Genomic DNA, 19,744 nt, shown 5'->3' with positions numbered 1-19,744 from the left:
AAACTTAAACTCCTGATTCTCTCCTGCCTCAGCTCCCAGAGTGCTTGGATTATAAGCATGTGTCCCTATGTGTAGTTTTTAGGTATTACTTTAATTAAATTTGTGGCCATTTGTATAGTAACTGAAAATGAATATATAACAGGATCCAAATTGCATGGTGGTAAAACAAACAGGAAAGTAAAATGTCTATTATTTTATTGTTCTTATTATTCTTATTATTTAATTTTAAAGATAGGATCTCATGTAATTCATCCTGGTCTCAAATTCATTATATGGCCGAGGGTGCCCTTGAACTTCTGATCTCCCTGCCTCCACCCCTCGAGTTCTGGTATTACCGACATTCACCACCATCACTGCTTTCACTAAGCCGTGTGGCTAAAACTCAGGCTTCATACATAGTGGGCACTTGGACAAGTGCGTGACACCCAGTCCTCAGGAAAATGACATCTAAAACGGGTGCTTGAAAGGACAGTTGTGGGAAGCAATAGGCTTCGTGGACAGATTCATGGAGGGACACCGAGGACAGACATGGGCCCTTTCCATTGTCCTTCCATGCTCAGGATAGCTCTTCCATCACAGGGCTTCTCCACCAAGGTTACTATCCCCACCATAGAAAATATAGGCACTTCTAAGACAGTTCCTTTTCGCCATCACAAGAGGTCCCCATAGCATGGAGTGATCTGGATCTAAACACCATCAGTACCAAGACTGAGAGAGCCTACTGGAGGTTGAACTGGGTTGTTTCTGTGAGCTTGACACAAGCCTGTACTTACCTGGGAAGAGGGGGACCTCAGCTGGGGCCTTGCCTCTGTCAGACTAGCCTGTGGGACGTCATCTTGATTAAAGATTGATGTGAGGGGGCGGTGCCCTCCCTGCGTGGGTGGTCCTGGGCTGACCGAGCTATGAGGGACAAGCTAATAAGCAACGCTCTTCACTGCCTCTGCTTCAGCTTCTGCCTCCACGCCTCTGCCCCGACCTCTGTTAGCGATGAATCTTAACTTTAAGCCAAATAAACACTTTCTACCTCCAGGCTGTTTTTGGTTAGTCTTTATTCACCGCCACAGGAGCCAAACGATGACAAAGGTGGTGGGAACTCTGTGGCTGTTCCGGTCCTACAAGAACACTGCCTGCTGCTGTCTCTGCTCAAGCCATCCTGTCCTTTGTTTCTCAGGCATGCCTCACTGTCACCGGCCTGCCACCTCATAGCCTCTCCTCCAGATCTCTGTTTAAAGTCACTTCCCTGGGAAGTTTCTCCTGACCTCCGACTGCTCCATCACAGATGGACTTGGTCCTTTGGATTTATTTCAAGCACCTCCACTGGTCCACGTAGCTTCAGACAGCATGACTGTCGACCAGGCAGGATCTAGAGTCACCTCTGAGGGTGTCCGTGAGACACCTTCCAGACCGCACTGCCCTGGGAAGACCCACTCTCAGTGTGTGTGGTACCACCCCTCGGGCTGGAGTTCTGTACTGAACACAACACAGCAAGTGAGCTAAGTAGCAGCTTCCATGGCTCTGTTCCCTGAGTGCAGGTGTGCTGTGGGGAGCTGCTCTTGCCTCCCACTGTGCCCCCTTCCCTGCCACAACCCCCCTATGACGGTGTAACCTCAAGTTATGAGCCAAAACAAACCTCCCTTTCCCCTAAGCTGCTTATGTTATAGCAAACGAGACAAGTAATAATACAGGCAGATATGCAACCTTTCTGCTCTTCAGCTTCTTTATCCATCAAACATTCTTTAACCATAGAATGCTATAATGTATAGACCATATAGATGGCTATGGGGGGGGGGAGTAGGCTCAACATGCAACCTACACATGTATCAAAGTTTGATAGCAGTACATTTACAAAGAAGAGCTACAGGGATGGCTCAGGGTTAAGAGTACTTGCCGCTCTTTTTTAAAAAGTACTTATTTTTTTTATTTATATGAGTACACTGTAGCTGTTCTCAGACACACCAGAAGAGGGCATCAGACCCCTTACAGATGGTTGTGAGCCGCCATGGGGTTGCTGGGAATTGAACTCAGGACCTCTGGAAGAAGAGTCAGTGCTCTTAACCACTGAGCCATCTCTCCAGCCCATACTTGTTGCTCTTGCAGAAGACCTGGTGTTAGGTCCCAGCACCCATATCAGGCTGCTCACAGCAGCCTGGAACTCCTGTTTCCTGGGAACTGATGCCCTCTTCAGGCCTCTGAGAGTGGTGCATACATACAGTGCACACTCGAACATGCAAATAAAAACACGGAACAGAAGACTCCGGACATAGAACATTGTTCATGTATGTTAGCCGTTATCACTGCCTTATGCCTACTGTGTATCTTTTGTTCTGTAGCCTAAATGTGGCTACCATTCTCACCTGATGTATGGGGTGAAGTCACTGTCTTCATGGGAATGCCGAGCTTTCCTCACAGTCATATTTATGGTCTATCACTGTGATAAATACCGCAACTAAAGCGGCTCGGGGGAGAAAGGCTTAATTGGCTTCCAGGTTACACTCATCACCGAGAGAAGCCAGAGCAGGAACCTGGCAGGAGGAACTGACGCAGAGGCCATAGAGGAGTGCCCCTCTCCAGTGTGTTGCTCATTTTTTTTCCCCAATAAAATGTATCTTATTTTATGGGTGTGCCTTAGTATGTATACCACATACATCCAGGAGCATGTAGAGGTCAGAAGAAGTATTGGCTCCCCCGGAACTGGAGTTACAGACAGTGGGGAGCCACCGTGTGGACGCTGGAACTCAGTCTAACTCCTCTGAGAGAGCAACAAATGTTCTTAACTATCACGCCGTCTCTCCAGCCCCTCAGCTTGCTTTCCTATACAACCCAGCAACGCTTGCCCAGGAGCACTACTGCTCACAGCGAACACAGCCTTCTCACATCTATCACTAATGGAGGAAATGTTCCCGACACGCCCACAGAACAATCTGATGGGGGAGGCGTTTCCTCCACCCAGGTTCTCCTTTTCCCAGGTGACTTAGTTAGTGTCAAGTTGAGCAAAAGTCACCAACACTTCTCCAAGGCATCTGAGTGCCTGACCAGGGTTCAAGCTCAGCAAACATCCGGGTGTTGGAAAAGAAACAAGCCTAAAGATGCCTATCAGGTCTGGCCATGAGCGCAGTCTGCCCTTAGTTCTGGACATCAGCAAATCAGGGAGACATACCGCGTTCTGAGGCTGTTGAATGAGTTTCATCAGAGCTGGATGGTTGTAACCTGGGGAGAGGAAGGTACAGGGGGTTAGAGGGTGCTCCTGCATCTGAGGTTTTCCTCTGCACTAGCTCTTTCCCCGCTCCTTGGCTTTCATCTCTGAAGCGCTCTGTACATGTCAAAGGCTCTGACCCCTGATTAGATGTCTCAGGGCAGCCTGGAGAGCTCCAAGCTCCCTGGGGTCGCTCAGATGTTTGTTCAGGTTTGAGACCTGCTGGACCGGACACACATAGATACAAGGACATCAAGAGGTCAATGCGGTGGACTGCGTGTGGTCCTGTTCATTCCCCAGTGCCCAGTAAATGTCTTCTCAAGGACCAAGGGACACCACCTGCAAAGTGACCACCATGTCATGTGCCACATCCTGCCACATCCTGCCTTCACATACACATGCATGTTCCAGAGTCCCACTGTGACTGACATCACACACTTCAGCTCAGGATACCCTGAGACTTAGCAATAGCGCTCCCATGAAGTTATCCTATCTATAGGGCCTTGACTGAAACATTCAACTCTCCAGATCTGAAAGCATCTTACGTCCATCAGCAATGACTGAGGCACACATAAACTTCTTGCAGTGTTACCTTGCCCATGGACTCTAACTGCACTCACGTGCACATACAGTATCATGAAAACCACTCTGTGTGCATTGGGGGTGGGGGTTGTGCAGGCCTTTAATTCCAGCCCTCAGAAGACAGAGGTAGTCAGATCTCTGTTCAAGGCCAGCCTGGTCTACAGAGGGAGTTCCAGGACAGCCAGGGCTACACCCAGAGAAACCCTGTCTTGAAAAGAGGAATAACAAAACAAGACAAACAAATTCAAAAAAAAAAAAAAAAAACCCGAACAGTATTTCTATTCACTTGCAATAAATGACCCAAAACTGAGTCTAAGAAAAGTGTGCTAAATGGTACTGTTACTAACACCCCCTCTCCAACAGCTGTCCCTGAACACTGGATGCCTGCTGCTCTGTGGATGGGTAAAAGCAAGTAGAAATAGTTTGATCTGATTCACTAGCCTTAGAAACATCCATAGAAACATAGGCTTATCTATAAATTTCTAAAACACATACACAACATATATAAGAACACACACACAACATACATAAGCATGCATGTGTGGGTGGGGTGGTTGGGGCACGCACACACACACACACACACACACACACACACACAATAGGTAGATGAGCTGGTAAAGGTACTTGTCACAAGCCTGAAGACCTGGGACCTATATAGTGAAAGGAGAGAATCGACTCCCATAATTGTCCTCCGATGTCCATGTGCACACCAGGGTACATCGTGCACTTTGGATCAGGAATTCAAGGCCAGTTTGTGCTATAGTGAATTTGAGGTCAGCCTGGGCTACATGAGATCCTCCCCACTCTCCACCAAAAACAAAAACCAAACACAAAAGTATGACTCTGAGAAATTAGAGAACATCTCAGTCTCCTTTATACTAAGGCAGGCCTTGGACCCTGCAAGTGTGCTTAGAACCACCCTCCTCTCTTTTATGACAATTTGTATTTATTGAACATCGACCATGTGTAGGGAGCTTTCTATTAGTCACTGCTAGTCCTGTTGTGTTGTCAAGGTTATGTCACTGACTGTCAACTTTATAGTATTTAGTATCTGGGAACTAGACTTTATGTGTGCCTTGGCAGGATTTTCTTGATTAGGTTAACTGAGGTAGGAAGGCTCATTCTGAAAGTGGGTGGCACTATATTGAATTCTAGGCCAGCCAGGACTGTGCAATGAGACCCAGTCTCCATGATAGATAGATAGATAGATAGATAGATAGATAGATAGATAGATAAATGATAGATAGGTGGCAGATAGATAGATGATAAATAGATAAATAGATGATATATAGATGGATGGATGGATGATAGATAATGGTAGATAGATGGATAGATAGATAATAGATGGTAGATAGATAGATGATAGATAAATTGATAGATGGATAGATAGATAGATGATGGATGGATGATAGATAGATGATGGATGATAGATGATAGATAAATTGATAGATGGATAGATAGATAAATGATAGATGGATGACAGATAGATGATAGATAAATGGATAGATAGATGGATGATAGATAGATGATAGATAGATGGATGGTAGATAGATGATAGATAGATGATAGATAGATGGATGGTAGATAGATGATAGATAGATGGATGGTAGATAGATGATAGATAGGTGGCAGATAGACTGAATGAATGAGCTGAGCACCGGCGTTCATACCTTTATGCTTGTCTGTGGATACAGTGTGACTTGACATTTTACTGTCCCAACATAATTCTTTCCCTGACTTGATGAACTGTACCTTTAAACTGTGAGCCAGAACAAACCTTTGCTCTCTTGAATTGCTTTTGTCAGGGTATTTTAAGACAGCAACAGGGACGGTAATGGACCTGCCTGTCAGTAACTCTGGCAGGAAGGCCAGAGGAAGCCGTAGGCACTGGCATCTAGAGACCAGCAGGAGATGCCTCTGCCCGCTCCACCCCACCAAAGCTCACTCCGCTCAATGCACTGGAATTGAATGAGCTAACAGCATAGTATTCAGGCAAGAATACAGAAGCTTGCAGGCCTTATGAGGAAAGAGCAAGAAGAGGAGCTTAGAGCAGGAATGCTTTACTACACATAATTGCAGTTCTTCTTGCTGAGACCCTGGCCCCTGAGGTGCCGGTATGCAGAGCCTGTTTGCCCAGGCCTTTGATTAGGTCGTGGGAGTGGAATCCACACCAGGGAGTTGGGCCTGAGGGGGTTTTCAGCCTCCAGTCTTGTGAGGACACCGTGGAAAGCCACACCTTGTTCTAGAAAGAAAGCACTCTTGGGGCAAGAAGCCAGTGAGGCCTTGGATCTTGCACCCCCAGCTCTGAAACCTGGAAGAGACTTTTGTTTTTTGCAAGCTACTTAAGTCTCCAGTATTATGTCTTAGCAGCTTCACGGGAGGGAGACTGTGCTTTTTAATTGAAATCCATTTACTTTGAAAGGAGACTTTGTATTGCGGAGGCTAGAGGCCGGGTGCAGTGGAAACAATCTTCCCATTGTCTGCCTCAGGCTCTGGGCCCCAAGCCTGCTGTCTCCCTACAAGACTTAGGTTTAGACAAGTATAAAACACTAAGTATCACCTAGGGGGAGACTTTCTCCAGAGAGTGAAAAAGATCTCAAAGGGATCTCAGACCCAGGGGCCCAGAGACAGTTAACATAGCCCCATCTCTTCCCCAGCCCCCACGATGCTTGCAAAGGCCCTGGACTAGACACCGCTCATCATTCAGGGACAGAACATTCTCTGGGTTTTTCCAAACGTTTTCTGGCCAGAGTTCTGGCTTATCGCGCTGCCTGGGTGTTTATGACTTTTCTGCCTCGGCAGATAAGCGCAGAGGCGGCCTGACTCACTGGCTCCTGAAGGAGACAGATGAAAAGGGAACTCCGACCAGGGAACTTTCAACCTGGATTTGAGTGGTAAGACCTCCGGAAGCGCGGCAGGGACAAAAGGGGTGGACTTACTGCTCCATATCCCGGCAGGACCCCCGGCTCTGTACCACCAGGCAGAACCTATGATTGATTCTTGGAATCTGGAATGAGGGCAGTTGGAGGTAATAGCTAAAGACCCTGCAATAGACCAGTTACAACCATGTATTGTGAAGCCCTTGGCAACGGCCAGATGTCTGGTAAATTCTCAGTGAGCATGAGCTTAAAACCTGGAAGTCAGGTTGGTAGTACATGACTATGATAGTCCTGGATGTCTGCAAACACGGGTGCATGCACACACACACACACACACACACAAATAAATAAATAATGAAAACTAAGGGGAGAAAGGGTTTGTACATCTTGAAATCCTTGATGCCTTCAGAGGCTGAGGCACCCCAGAAGGATAAGCCATTGCTGCTATCTGGTCATATCTCAACAGGATATTAGTGGATCTGAGGATAGATGCTGGGGAGGTAGAGGAGGAATGGGTACCCAAGGCTGGGGTTTAGAGGACATCTTGGGTGCCAGGAGGTGGGGGTGAGTAGCTGCTAACGTACAGTACGACAACCAACTCCCCCATGCCTGTCTCCTCTGCACCAGACAAGCAGCGTTATCTATGAAGGGACAGGCACAGCCCACAGGCCACTGGGCACAGCTGGGCATCTGTCAATCTAAGGGACAATAACCATCCGAGCTGCAAATAACCACTACCTCATTTCCAAATTAACCCTATCTGTCCCATTGTCTGTGTCACACTCTATGTGGCTGGGAGGTGAGCCCAGGTGAGGCAGGGGCTGCTAGCATCCACTGAGGCCATGTTTTCTGGGCAGATCATCCCATGTTCCAGCTGTTATCTGTGTTGGCTGGTAATGGCTTCAGCTGCCTCCTCCTCTGGAAATTGTCTTCCATGCACAGATGGCTCGATTTGCTGGGCCTTCTCCTGGCAGGAGGCAGGCGGCCAGATCAGGGACGCAAAAAGACCAGTGGTCTGTGCCAGTCTGGCTTGCAGAGTCCCCTGTGCGAGCCGGCTGTCTTTCTAGCAGAGTCCTTGTGATCTCTTGTTGGATGCTGTTTCCCGGCCTTCCCTTTCAACTAAGGGTGTTCCCCGCATAGACTATTTGAAGAATCCTCACCTCAGGCTCGGCTAGGAAACCCAACCTAGACAGCTCTGCGGATTTACCTCTTCAAGCTTTCTTCACCTAGCTGCAAAATAGGGAAAAGGAGTGCACACTCACCTGATGATGTTTGGAGGAGGAAAGGACAGAAGGCCCCACTATGTATGTGTTAGAGCTCAGCGGCTGCACCTACTGAGCGCTTTAGCAACCAGCATCTAACAGCCAAGCAAGGTTGGTGGGGAAAGAGGACCAGCTTCCCGAATCACAACCTTATGTGCAATATGTGCTTCCTTCATTAACCTGATGCACTCAGAGACCATTTTCTTCTCAAGCTCAGTGACACCTGCCTACCCCTAACGTCTACAAATGGAAGGATGTCCTCCGCTCTGAGTTACTGTTGGCTCTCAGATCTCAGCTTCCCTCACGTTGTGGGGTTTGGGGGCCTTAAAGGATCTGATCTCCTGAAACTGATTGCATCACAATCTGTCTATCAAAGCTGGAAAGCATCTTTATTGTTTCCAGTAATGTCTAATGGGCTGGGGCTGGGGCTCAGTGGTTAAGAGCACTTCCTGCTCTTGCAAAAGAGCCAAGTTCAGTTTTCAACACCCATATTAGGCAGTTCACATCTGAGGTCCCATCTCCAGGAATTCCATGGGCACCTGCACTCACATACATGTGTGTACATATATACATATATGAATTAAAAATAAATCTTAAAAAAACCCCAACACAAATAATGTCTTGGGAGTAGAAAATTGGCTCAGCAGTTAAGGGCATTGGCTTCTCTTCTAGAGGCCCCCAGGTTTATTTCCAGCATCTACATGGAATCGCACAAGCATTTTAATTTGAGTCTCAGGGGATGCAATGCCCTCTTCAGGCCTCTGCAGGTACTGCACACAGGTGGTACACATGCATCCATAGAAGCAAAACACGCACACACTTAAAATGAAAAGAAAAACTCCTCCTAGCAGCAACAATGTCTAATCATGTTCTCTCTACCATTACTTGTTCATTCATTTACCCTTGGGGGAGAGGCTGATAAAACACTGGGGACAGACATCTGAAGTCTGTCCATAACAAAGGTCATAACAAAGAAGGAACGAGAGGTGGGTATCAAACTCTCACCTATGGGCACGGAGGAGATCTGAGAATACAGGTCCAACATGCGGTTGCCATCCACGTCCACTAGGTAGTTGCCTCGGCTTTCTTCATAGTTGCAGAAAAAGTGCACGGCCTCTGCATTCTTGGGAAAGAGGGAACTGGTTCAGGCTGGTTACCATTCCCCAGACTCGTAGGAATAAGCTTGAACTATGGGGACAGACTGTCTGTATCCTGTTCGTTCTACACCACATGGGAACCTGTGGGTGCTGGCAAGCTTCTGTCTTCCTCTGGGAGAAATGAAACAGGCAGCTCGCTTTAAATTGGCTCATGAAGCCATGGTATTGTATTTTGCCAAATTTTATGGTTGAGAAGAAACTCAGAAGCCAGTTCTGACAAATTAAAGAATATGTGGTAAGCCTCAGGGAAGCCACTAAGAAGACTCAAAATGGATAGAAATTAAGAAATCAAAGCATGGCTGGAGAGATGGCTCAGTGGTTAAGAGCTTGTATTGCTCATGCAGAGGGCTAGAGTGTGGTTCTGAGTGCCCACAGGAAATGGCCTGCAACTCCAGCTCTAGGGGGATCTGTCTCCCTCTTCTGGCCTCCATGGGCAACTACACATAAATAAAATCATTTAAAGAAGAGTAAAAAGAATCGCCTTGCACCCACTTACCTGGATCGTGTTCAGCTGTTTCATTAGCTCCTGCAGTCAAGAACAAAAGTGTCAGCCACAGGCGGCACTGTCCCGCCAAAGCTCAAATGTCTCCCCTGTTTCCCCAGTTCCCCGAGGCTGTGGTTTCCACTCTGATGCCAAGAACTTGACAGACTATTAGTCAATATTGTAATAAGTAAATATTTTAAAATTACTTAACATAAATAACTGATAAAATCTGCTTCTCAGCACAGCAGGCAGCAATTACAATAGACACATAGAAATTCAGATTTTAGTACCTGGAAAGGAAATATAATTTATTTTATTTTATATTATCTTATTCTCTTAGAGATAAGGCCTAATTGTGTTGCTCAAGCTGCACTAGAGCTCAGTAAATAGGCTAGGTTGTCCTTGAACTTACAAAGATAAACTGCTTCTACTTTAGAGTTCTGGGGTTAAGGGCTTTGTTCCACAATACCCACTCTGGAAGTACATATGTAACAAAAATTTTATGCTGAAGGCACTTAATATCCCAAAATAAAGGGTATTCTCTCTTCCCCCCCACCCCCCCACCTGGGGGAAGTACTCCAGACTACACACATTGTATTTATATTTAAACTTTATTTAATGCATGAGTGCTCTGATGCATATACATCCTCAGACCAGAAGAGGGCATCGGATCCCATTACACATGGTTGTGAGCCACCATGTGGTTGCTGAGAATTGAACTCAGGACCTCTGGAAAAGCAGCCAGTGCTCTTAACCACTGAGCCATCTTCCATCCCCTGTTCTCCTTTTAAAATAGCCCAGTCAGCCTGGAGAGATGGCTCAGAAGTTAAGAGCTCTGAAGCAGGTTCAATTCCCAGAATCCATGTGGCAGCTCCTAACTGTCTGAAACTCCAGTTCCAAGGATGCAATCACTATGGGCATGACGCGTACATGGCATATAAACTTACATCCACATAAAATTATTAATTCAGAGCTCAGTGATAAAGCATTTGCAAGTGTGCACAAGGCCCTGCATTTGAAGTTTGCCCTCCAGCACTAGGGTAGAAAAAGAAGAAAGATGTAACCCCCTTATCAGGAGCTGGGGGTAAAATCGACTGACAATATTAATTTTCTCATCGAAGAACCACCTCTGATTAAAATTCACTTTCCCCAGTTTCATATAGAAACTAGGAATAGAAAGCTAGTTGCTTGATATAAATAAGATTTCAGCCTCCAAAATAAAGATTTCAGCAGTTAGCATTTTGACATTACACATTTCCACACAAAATTGTAAAATAAAATTAACAACAAAAATATGAAGTTATTTTAGGCACTTCTCCATTAAATTAGAATCCACCCCAATGGAAATATGCATGGAAAAGCACTCTCCTGTTCAACAAAAACCATCCAAAAGAAATATAAACGCTTACAATACAAATATTTCTGAACTCATAAAACAGATGCAGTACATGTGGGGGCGGGGTGTGGGGATAAATGTGTTGGAGGAAGAAGTGGGCGGGAGGGAAAGGCACCACAGGCTCCTCCCATTCATCAAAGAGCTCTGATACGCTGTATACAGCCTGTGAGCTGATGAGTCTGGCTTGAGCAGATTCGTGTCAGGTTTGTTCGAGCCAGGCTTGAAGATCACATCTTATTATTGTTTTTTTTGTTTTGTTTTGTTTTGTTTTTGTTTTTTTTTTTAAATTGGGTTAGAATACAAAGGAATGAATTCATCATGGCACCTTTGCTTTTCGGTCTCTCTCCCTCACTCCCTGCCCATGTCCTCTGCCTGCCTCTGGCTCCTTTCTCTCCTTCACCAAGTTAGTCCCCCATCCTGCCCTGTTATCGCTTGGACAGACCCTCTTTCTGTTACATTTCTCTTTGTCCTTCAAGATCAAGGTCAGTCAGAGGTCTTTGATGCCCGGGCCCTATGCTGTGTCTTCCAGTGTTACCTGTGAGTTCGGCTCCAGTCCTTAACTCTGGGCTGACAGCCATGCAACTGGCTTCGGCCAACAGAAAAGGTGGGGACATTTGAAAGCCAGTGTGGAGCTTCAGTCTGAATAGACTTATAGCAAAACCAGAATAAGCCCAGTGTGGCAGACAGAGGAGCAGAGGCAAGCCACTTCAGACATAAACTCAGAGGCCTGTGCGCCTGCCCCTTGGGTCTTTGTTTCAGGGAGTTGACTCACCTGAGATCTAGGCCCCGGGACGTTCGTCTTCATGAGTGGCCCATCAAAGTCATATTCAAAGTCAACTTTGGCAGCGGCTTGGCTGATGTATCTGGATCCTGTAATACAGAAGACAAACGAGACCCTTGATGACAAGATGCAAGGAGAAGCAGCCCCAACATGTGTCCCCAGTCCTTAACGGGGGTACCAGACCTGAGCTTTGCTCTGACAAGATCACCTTAGTACACTGTCTGAACAAATCTAGACACCTAGACACTGAGAACAGCAAAGATTCCAAAACAGAAAAACCAGGGCCAGTTTTTTTTTTTTTTTTTTTTTTTTTTTTTGAAGTTGTAGGAAAGCAGGCAGGCTCCCGTCCTAAGGCAGCAGAATGAGCCAAGGTGTGTGTGTGTGTGTGTGTGTGTGTGTGTGCGTGTGTGTAGGTCAGAGGACAACTTTTGGGGGTTGGTTCTTTCTTTCCATTGTAGGTTCAGGAATTGAACTTAGGTTTTTACTTTTGAATGGCAAGTGCTTTCACCTGCTGAGCTATCCTACCAGCCCAGAGCTTTCTAGGGGTTGGAGAGATGGCTCAGTTGCTAAGAGCACTTGCTGCTCTTGCAGAGGACCAAGTTTTGGCTCCTAGATCCCACATTAGGCAGACCACAACAGTCTGTAATTCTAGCTCTAGAGATCTGATGCCCTCTTCTGACCTCTGGGTCTCTCTCTCTCCCTCCCGCCCCTCTTCCTCTCCCACTCCCTCTCCCTCCTCTCTCTCACACACATGCATACATGCATACACACACACACACACACACACACACACACACACGCACCTTAGAAAAGAAATTTAAGGGCTGCAGGGATGGCTTAGTGATTAAGGCCAAAGGTTGATCTTCCAGAAGTCTTGAGTTAAATTTCTAGCACCCACATGCTTTATAATAGGATCTGATGCCCTTTTCTGGTGTGCAGACAAAGCACCCAAATACAAAAAAAATACATAAAAGCAAAACAAAGCCAGTCCAAATAACTTCAGATGTATATATAGAGAGTGGAATCTCTCACTCTGGCACCTCTATCATATTGGCTGGTGATCTTTTGCTGTTTAAACACTGAAGGATGCTCAGGGGAAATCTTACATCTGAGCACAAGATACAGTTGCACCCATTCCAGGGAGTGCTCCAAGAGGGAGCTGGGTGCAAAGTCATGTGTTAGTTAAGGACCTTAGGGAAGCTGAGGCAGGAGATCCCTTGAGCCCCAGGGATTCAAGGCCAGTTTGGGAATTACCATGAGATCCCTGTCTATATCAGCTACAATTTCCATTGCTGTGATGAAATTCCTGGAGAAGGAAGAACAGGTTTCTTCTGGCTCACAGGAGGAGGGGTTGCGGTCATCATGATGGGGGAGGTTTGGGAGCCAAGCTGGTGGGTTCACACTGCCCACAGTCAGGAAGAGATGGATGTTGCTGCTCAGGTAGATTTCTACTTCTTCAGTCCAGGATCCCAGCGCTTACAATGGTCCTGCCCACAGGCAAAGTGGGTCTTTTGGAAGACCTACCTCAGCCTAATCTTGAAACGCCATCACAGGCATGTCTTAGGTCTGTCTCCTATGTGATTCTAGACCCTGTCAAGCTGGCAGTCAGTACTAACCATCATGAGGCCTCAGGAGAGGGCTCAGGTGTTTAAATGCTTGTCATGCAGGCATAAGGATCTTAGTTCCATCCCTAGTACCCACATTAAAGACAAACCAAATGGGCAGAGTAGTTCCAGTGTTGGGGAGGTAGAAGTCTAAGGCTCCTCAGGGCATGCTAGCCGGCCAGTCTAGCTGAGAGGTGAGGTCCAGGTCTACAGAGAGACCCCGACTCAAAAACTAAAGAGGCCAGGGACTGAGGAGGATGCCTGATATTGACCTTTGGCCTCCACATGATATATAACAACACACACACATGTTATACACAAGACACTCCAACTATCATACTATTTCGAGAAGGAGGAGCAAGGGAGGGGAGAAGAGAATCCTCTAGGAGAAAGTAAATTTACAAATGAAAGTGGGCCTCACTTAACAGATTCTTCTGTTGTTGTTAAGAAGTTCTGGCCTCAAGTCATTGGGTTCGAATCCCATTTGGCATTTTGCAGAGTAATAAATTTACTGAAGAGCCAAGTTCCCAGACGAGTCCCACAGGCACTCCTGTTCAGCGTGTGCTCAGCCACACACCGATTCTGATGAGATCCCAATAGAGTATGAATGTGAATTCTGATAAAAAAGGCTTCTCACCAAGTCAGCCTTGTTCAATTTCCAGCCAAGGAGCGAACTGAAAAATGAGAAGTTTGCTAGCCTCTCCCCAATGAGGACATAAAAGGCTTTATTTTTCCACAGAAAAAAATAAGTGAAAAAAAAAATCCCATTCAGCAGCCAGGCACAGGGTGAATGTTATGCTTGCGTTCTTGAGGACAGAAGGTCAGAGAGGTTAGTGAATTCCCCCAAGCTCACAGAGCTCACTGCTGATTGACCTAAAAATCTGACTTTCTGACTCCTCCTTAGGCCTGTGGATACCCTGCTGCCGCATCTGGTGCCTCAGTAAAAACAGACTTCTCCCAGATTCCAATTCTTATTGGAACCACAGGTGTGTAGAAAGCAGGCGTGTGTTGGGGGCCCACAAATCTGGACGCAGTGGATGAAACTTCACTAGTCCAGCCTCTGTGGCTGACAGTGATATTTATCCCTGCAAGGGGCTGGTTCGGTGCTGCTTGTATTCAAATGCTAAACTCTGTACCCCAAGACCTGGTTGCTCCAAGGCAAGCGGATCTTCCCGTATAACAGCTGAGGAGTTATACTGTTGTGTGAGCCTTGTTCCCCAGGTTATCCCTGATCAGCTAATAAAGACGCCCATGGTCTATCACTGGGCAGAAGACAGGTAGGCTGGGCATCGGTTCCTGGGCTTGGGGTCTGAGATGAGGACCAGAGAAAGAAGAGAGAGAGGAGGAAGGAAGAAGTTCCCATGGGTTAGCTGGATCTTGAGCAAATGGCCACAGGGCCAGCCATTTGGAGTAGAAGCAGCCCAGGTAGAACTTGGCAACTTATATCTCAAAGTTATTGACAGAGAAGCAGACAAAATGGCAAAGCTCTAGCGCTTTAAGGATTACAATACATATAAAGGCTTGAGTCTCTCTTGGGGGAACTACATGATCTAAGGCAGGTAGAACCCCCCCACCCCTTGATATTTGCTGCAACACATGGCCTCAGGGACAGCACTGTTCAAGGGGAATAGAGAACAGTCATTAAAAGTCCTTAATGTCCAACTGATCTTTAAAGAAACGACTGTTTGTTCAGACTGGGTGTGCAAGCACGCAAATGCACTATGTACACCTGGGCTAGCTGGCCTTTGAGCTTCTGGCCACTTCTCTTATCTTCATCATAAGGAGTGCTGAGGACATTACTCTGTGTTCCTCTTCCTCTATCTGGCCTTTTCACTTGGGTTTTGGGAATTTAATTCAGGGTGTCAGGCCTGAGTGGCATCTTAGGTTAGTGTGACCAAAAGCAAGTCGGGAAGAAAAAGGCTCATTTGGCTTACAGTTCAACATCCTATCGCTGAAGGAAGTGAGGAACTCAAGCAGGGCAGGAACCTGGAGGCAGGAGCTGATGCAGAGGCCATGGAGGAGTGCTGCTTATAGGCTTGCTCCCCATGGCTTGCTCAGCCTCTTTTCTTATAGAACTCAGGACACCAGCCCAGGGATGGCCCCACCCACAGTGGGCTGGGCCAGGGATGGCCCCACCCACAGTGGGCTGGGCCCTCCCCCATTAATGCCTCACAGTCAGATCTTCGGGAGGTTCCCTTCTCTCGGATGACTGTAGCTTGTGTCAAGTTGACATAAAACTAGCCAGCACAAGCAGCAAATGCTTTTACTGGCTGTGCCAACTCTCTTGTCTTAATAAAACATCAGACCCAGAAAACAACTGCTCTTTATTTAGTCTACTGGGAGCTCTACCCTGCCCTGCTTCTCATTCATTCATTCATTCATTCATTTATTCATTGTGTGTGTGTGTGTGTGTGTGTGTGTGTAAAGTACTTGTGTAGAGGTCAGATGTTGAGGTAGGGTGGTGAATTCTTCCATTGTTCTCACTCATTTTTGGAGCTAGGGTCTCTCAGTGAACTTAGAACTCAGTGATTTGGGTAGACTATCTTGCCAGAAACCTCAAGGACTCTCCTGCCTCCTTTTACAAGGCTGGGATTACAGGCGTGTGCTTTGCACCCAGCTTTTACACAACCAGCTTTTAAGTGGCTGCTGATCCTCATACTTGTGTGGCAAGTCCTTCTTATTAAGACAAGAGAGTTGACTCTGCTGGTAAAAGCGCTTGCCACTCAAGCCAGACAACCTGAGCTCTGTTCCCACAATGCAGGTTAAAAACGCCGAGCCTAGCCCAGTCTCCCCTGGCCCAGTTCGTTTGTTTTTGAGACAAGATCTTATGATGTTGGCTTAGAAATCCTTATGTAGCTCTCCAGACTGGACTTAAAGGGTACTTCTGCCTTAGCATCCTGGCTGCTGGGACCACATAGCTAATCGGCTACAGGAGACCTTGTCTCAAACAGAAATAGGTAAGATCAGTGACTCGCTGACAAACTCCTGACTCGCTGCAGGTCAGCACTGCCAGATGCCCCATGCTGTACGTGATCAGATGGAGTAGGTCAGAGTTCACAGCTGGTGCTCACAGCTGGAGCTCACAGCTGGTGCTCACAGCTGGAGCTCACAGCTGGAGCTCACAGCTGGAGCTCAGCGCCCAAACACCCAAGTCAGACAGGTAGCAGCTGGAGGCGGTGTGTATCTCCTCCTGTTACTGTTCCCTTCACTTCTCCTTTTCACACTCCCTCCCTTCTTTCCTTTAAGACAAGGTTCACTACATAGGCAAGGCTGTCCTTGAACTCCCAACTCTCCTTCCTTAACCTTGGATGCCAAAACCACACGACCACCAGCATCATGCTTATAACTTCAGCTTTTTTTTTTTTCTTTTTTCATGTTTCATGTACCGGATCTCCTCTCTCTAAATCCCAAAGGCTGGAAACATAAGCAGGCTGCCCCCAACCACTTTTTGTGTTGAGATATTAATTCCAGTTCCTATAGTAAATCCGCTTTCTGTTGAGCCGCCTCCTCAGCTCAGCTGTCCCACTTTATACAACGCTGGGGAGTAAACCTTGTGTGTGCTAGAAACACACTCTGCTCCGGTGGTACACACACCTTCAGCTTCACTCTTGTGACATTCTATACCCCTTGGCACTAACCACAGCACTGTGTCTTTTTTTTTTTCCAGTTCCTTCTGGCTTAGAGGCCACCCCTCCTGAGCAGTGTGGCTCTCGGCTGCATTAACTTCCTTCCTACATGAGAGGTGACCATGTGTGGGCAGGTGGGGGTGACAAAGTGGGTAGCCATGGTGACAGTCTCACTGAGGAAGCTAGGGAAGATCCTTCTATCCTTAAGGATCCTGACCACAGACCCCTCATTTCCACCGTGTCTCTTAAGAAACAGGTCATGCCAGGGCTTTGGTGAGGCTTACCAGGTGTGAAGAGGTGGAGCTTTTTCTGGGAACTGCAGGCCAGCCGTCGGGTAATCAACAAGAAGGCCATGACCCCCTCCTTCAGGAAGAGGAACCCCCTTCACTTGCTGTTGTCCTGAAAGGGTACAAAAGCACAGACTTAGACCCACAGGAACCACACCCTGCCGTCTAACCCACCATTGCCCACTTTGCGGAAAAGGCTCTTAGGATACAACTCCCCTTGGTATATGCCCAGAACTCTCTTTACTCAAGCACATTGTGTGCCGGATAGAATATACACACCTCAATTTACATTCATTTTCTTTCCATGTTCTACACTCCGGATAGGACGAGCATACCCACTTTCTAGACAGAAAAACAGAGGCCCAGAGAGATGGTTCAACTGCTAAAGAAGCACAAGGACCTGAGTTGGATCCCTAGAGACCTTGGGAAAAGGCTGGGTGTAGTGGCACACCAAGTCCCTCCTCCTGCAGCTGAAAAGATGGTGTTGCCTCCACAGATGTCCCCTTATGCAAAAGGAAACATGAAGAATAAGAGAAAAGGGTTCCTACCTGAGCAATACCTTTGTAAGCAAGTGTGGAAGTTTCTTTGTAGCCTGACTACCTTTGCTTTGCTTGCCAGAGCGAGCAGGAGTAGTATCTGTTGTTTGTGGACAGAGAGTTCCTGTGCAACCTTATCTTTTATCTCTGGGAGAATCCACCCCAGAGCTAGCTGTTCTGAGATTTGGAAATCTTAACTCTTCCTGGGCAGAAAGTCTGTCATGTGAGTGTTGGTTGAAATGCTCCAGAGCACACTGTCCGGCTCCAGAGATCTGCTCCACTGTTCAATAGACAGAGCTCCCCCATTTCAGATTTGAGGATGGGCTTTTTCAGGAGTGATTGCCTGACCCCCAAATCTTTCTTTACTTGAAAGAGACTAATTCATTCAGTTAACCTAGCGACAGTAGATAGGTTTGAGTAATAATAATAATAATAATAATAATAATAATAATAAAGATGTAGTTGAAGGCTGGGCATGACCGTTCATGACTTTAACCCCAGCACTTAGGAGGAAGAGGCAGGCAGGCCATAACTTTATTATAGCTTACTCTCCTTAGTGAATTCCTGGCCAGCTAGAGGCTACACACGCTAGAGGCTTCCTTTTTGAAAGCCTCTCTCAAAAAGGAAGCAATTCAGACTCCATCTTATTTCTTTTCATAAGATGAGAAGTTAGGAGAAAAAAGTAGGCTTGAAAACTGTGAACATAAATTAATGTAGAAACCATATTCTTCTCTTGACAATTTAATGAGTTTTTTTTTGAAAGTTGATTCTAATATCCAACTCAAGGCAGGACCATTAATTCAGCAGTAGAGTAACTATGCAGAAAAAGCAGCCAGCACTTCTTACTTAAGGCCATTTGTCTTGGAGTGCTGTCACACAACTCAGGTTTTAGAAGTGTCTTGAAGGACTTGAGCCTTAGTGTTTGAATAGCCCATAAAAGCGAGAGCCCCACTCTCAATGACAAGCCACTTGGGAAAACCTACCCTAGAGACATGTGACACTCAGTGCCCTGTGGCTGACGCTCACCTCTTAACAAAACAATCTTCATCAGTCACCCACTCTCAACGGCACTTTTCAAATAATCAGAAGAGTCCACGTTCATTCACGTTCCTGCCCACTGATTCAGTCAACCAAGGTTAATTAGGCAGCTGTTACAGGCAAGGCCCTGAATCACTTAGGAGGAAGGAAAAAAAATGGGCAAAACACACTCATAATTCCTTGGCCCAGGACTATGACCAGAGAAGGGTGGGAGAATCCAGTGTACAAGGTGCCTTGTTCACTCTGTCGTTAACTTCTGAAAATAACTCGGTAAGGTTCTCATAGAAGGTTCCAGGTCACTGTCAACAATGAATTTTACATAACATAAGAGAGAAGACCAGACATGGTGTTGCACCTGCAACCCCAGCATCTGGAGGCTGATGTGGGAGGACTTGGGTTCAAGGCCACCCTAGGCTGCATAGCAAGGTCAAGGTCAGCCGGAGATACACTGAAAAGCCTCGCAACCAAACAACTCCAGAAAAGAATCATGACTGCCTGACTGGTGTATGCAAGGTGCTATGGGAAGATGGGGGGGGGGGGCTTCCTCCCCCGCTAGGCCAAAGGGGTGTCTCCTGAGCTGCAAAGTTAGGTTCCAAATGCTGGCGAAGAGGAGTTGAGATAAAGTGGCAGAGAGACATCTTCCAGAAATGAAGCTACCGAGCCACATTGTCTAAGGGGTTTTCTGAGGGGAGCAGGAAGTGTAGGCTGTGGGACACTGATGGGGAAGAGAGGGTAGAACAGGTCAGAGGATAACTCCATACCCTCAACCTTGATGTTGCCATAGCAGCTCAGAGACTGGGTTCTGTGCTTGTAGGACAGCACACATCTGTAATTCCAGAACTGGAAAGAGCCCCTGTGTGATACTTTAAATGAGAATATTCCCCAGAGGCTCAGGCTTTGAACACTCAGTTCCCAGTTG

The 19,744-nt window shown here is 46.7% G+C and overlaps 1 protein-coding gene across 1 annotated transcript in view; it reads right to left on the bottom strand.

Annotated features, from left to right (window-relative positions):
- The window catches only part of ABAT (4-aminobutyrate aminotransferase), an 88,332-nt gene that overhangs the window by 24,298 nt on the left and 44,290 nt on the right, over window positions 1-19,744 (bottom strand). The window contains exons 2-6 of the mRNA XM_080942064.1: window positions 17,249-17,363; window positions 11,726-11,823; window positions 9,570-9,599; window positions 8,922-9,039; window positions 3,158-3,207 (exon numbers count right to left, since the gene is read on the bottom strand). Of these exons, the coding sequence (XP_080798190.1) occupies window positions 3,158-3,207; window positions 8,922-9,039; window positions 9,570-9,599; window positions 11,726-11,823; window positions 17,249-17,318 (366 nt within the window). The 5' untranslated portion in view covers window positions 17,319-17,363. The remainder of the gene's footprint in view (window positions 1-3,157; window positions 3,208-8,921; window positions 9,040-9,569; window positions 9,600-11,725; window positions 11,824-17,248; window positions 17,364-19,744) is intronic.

The sequence above is a fragment of the Micromys minutus genome, assembly GCF_963924665.1.
Source record: "Micromys minutus genome assembly, chromosome: 31".
Classification (NCBI taxonomy): domain Eukaryota; kingdom Metazoa; phylum Chordata; class Mammalia; order Rodentia; family Muridae; genus Micromys; species Micromys minutus.
This window is presented reverse-complemented; position numbering and strand designations above follow the sequence as displayed.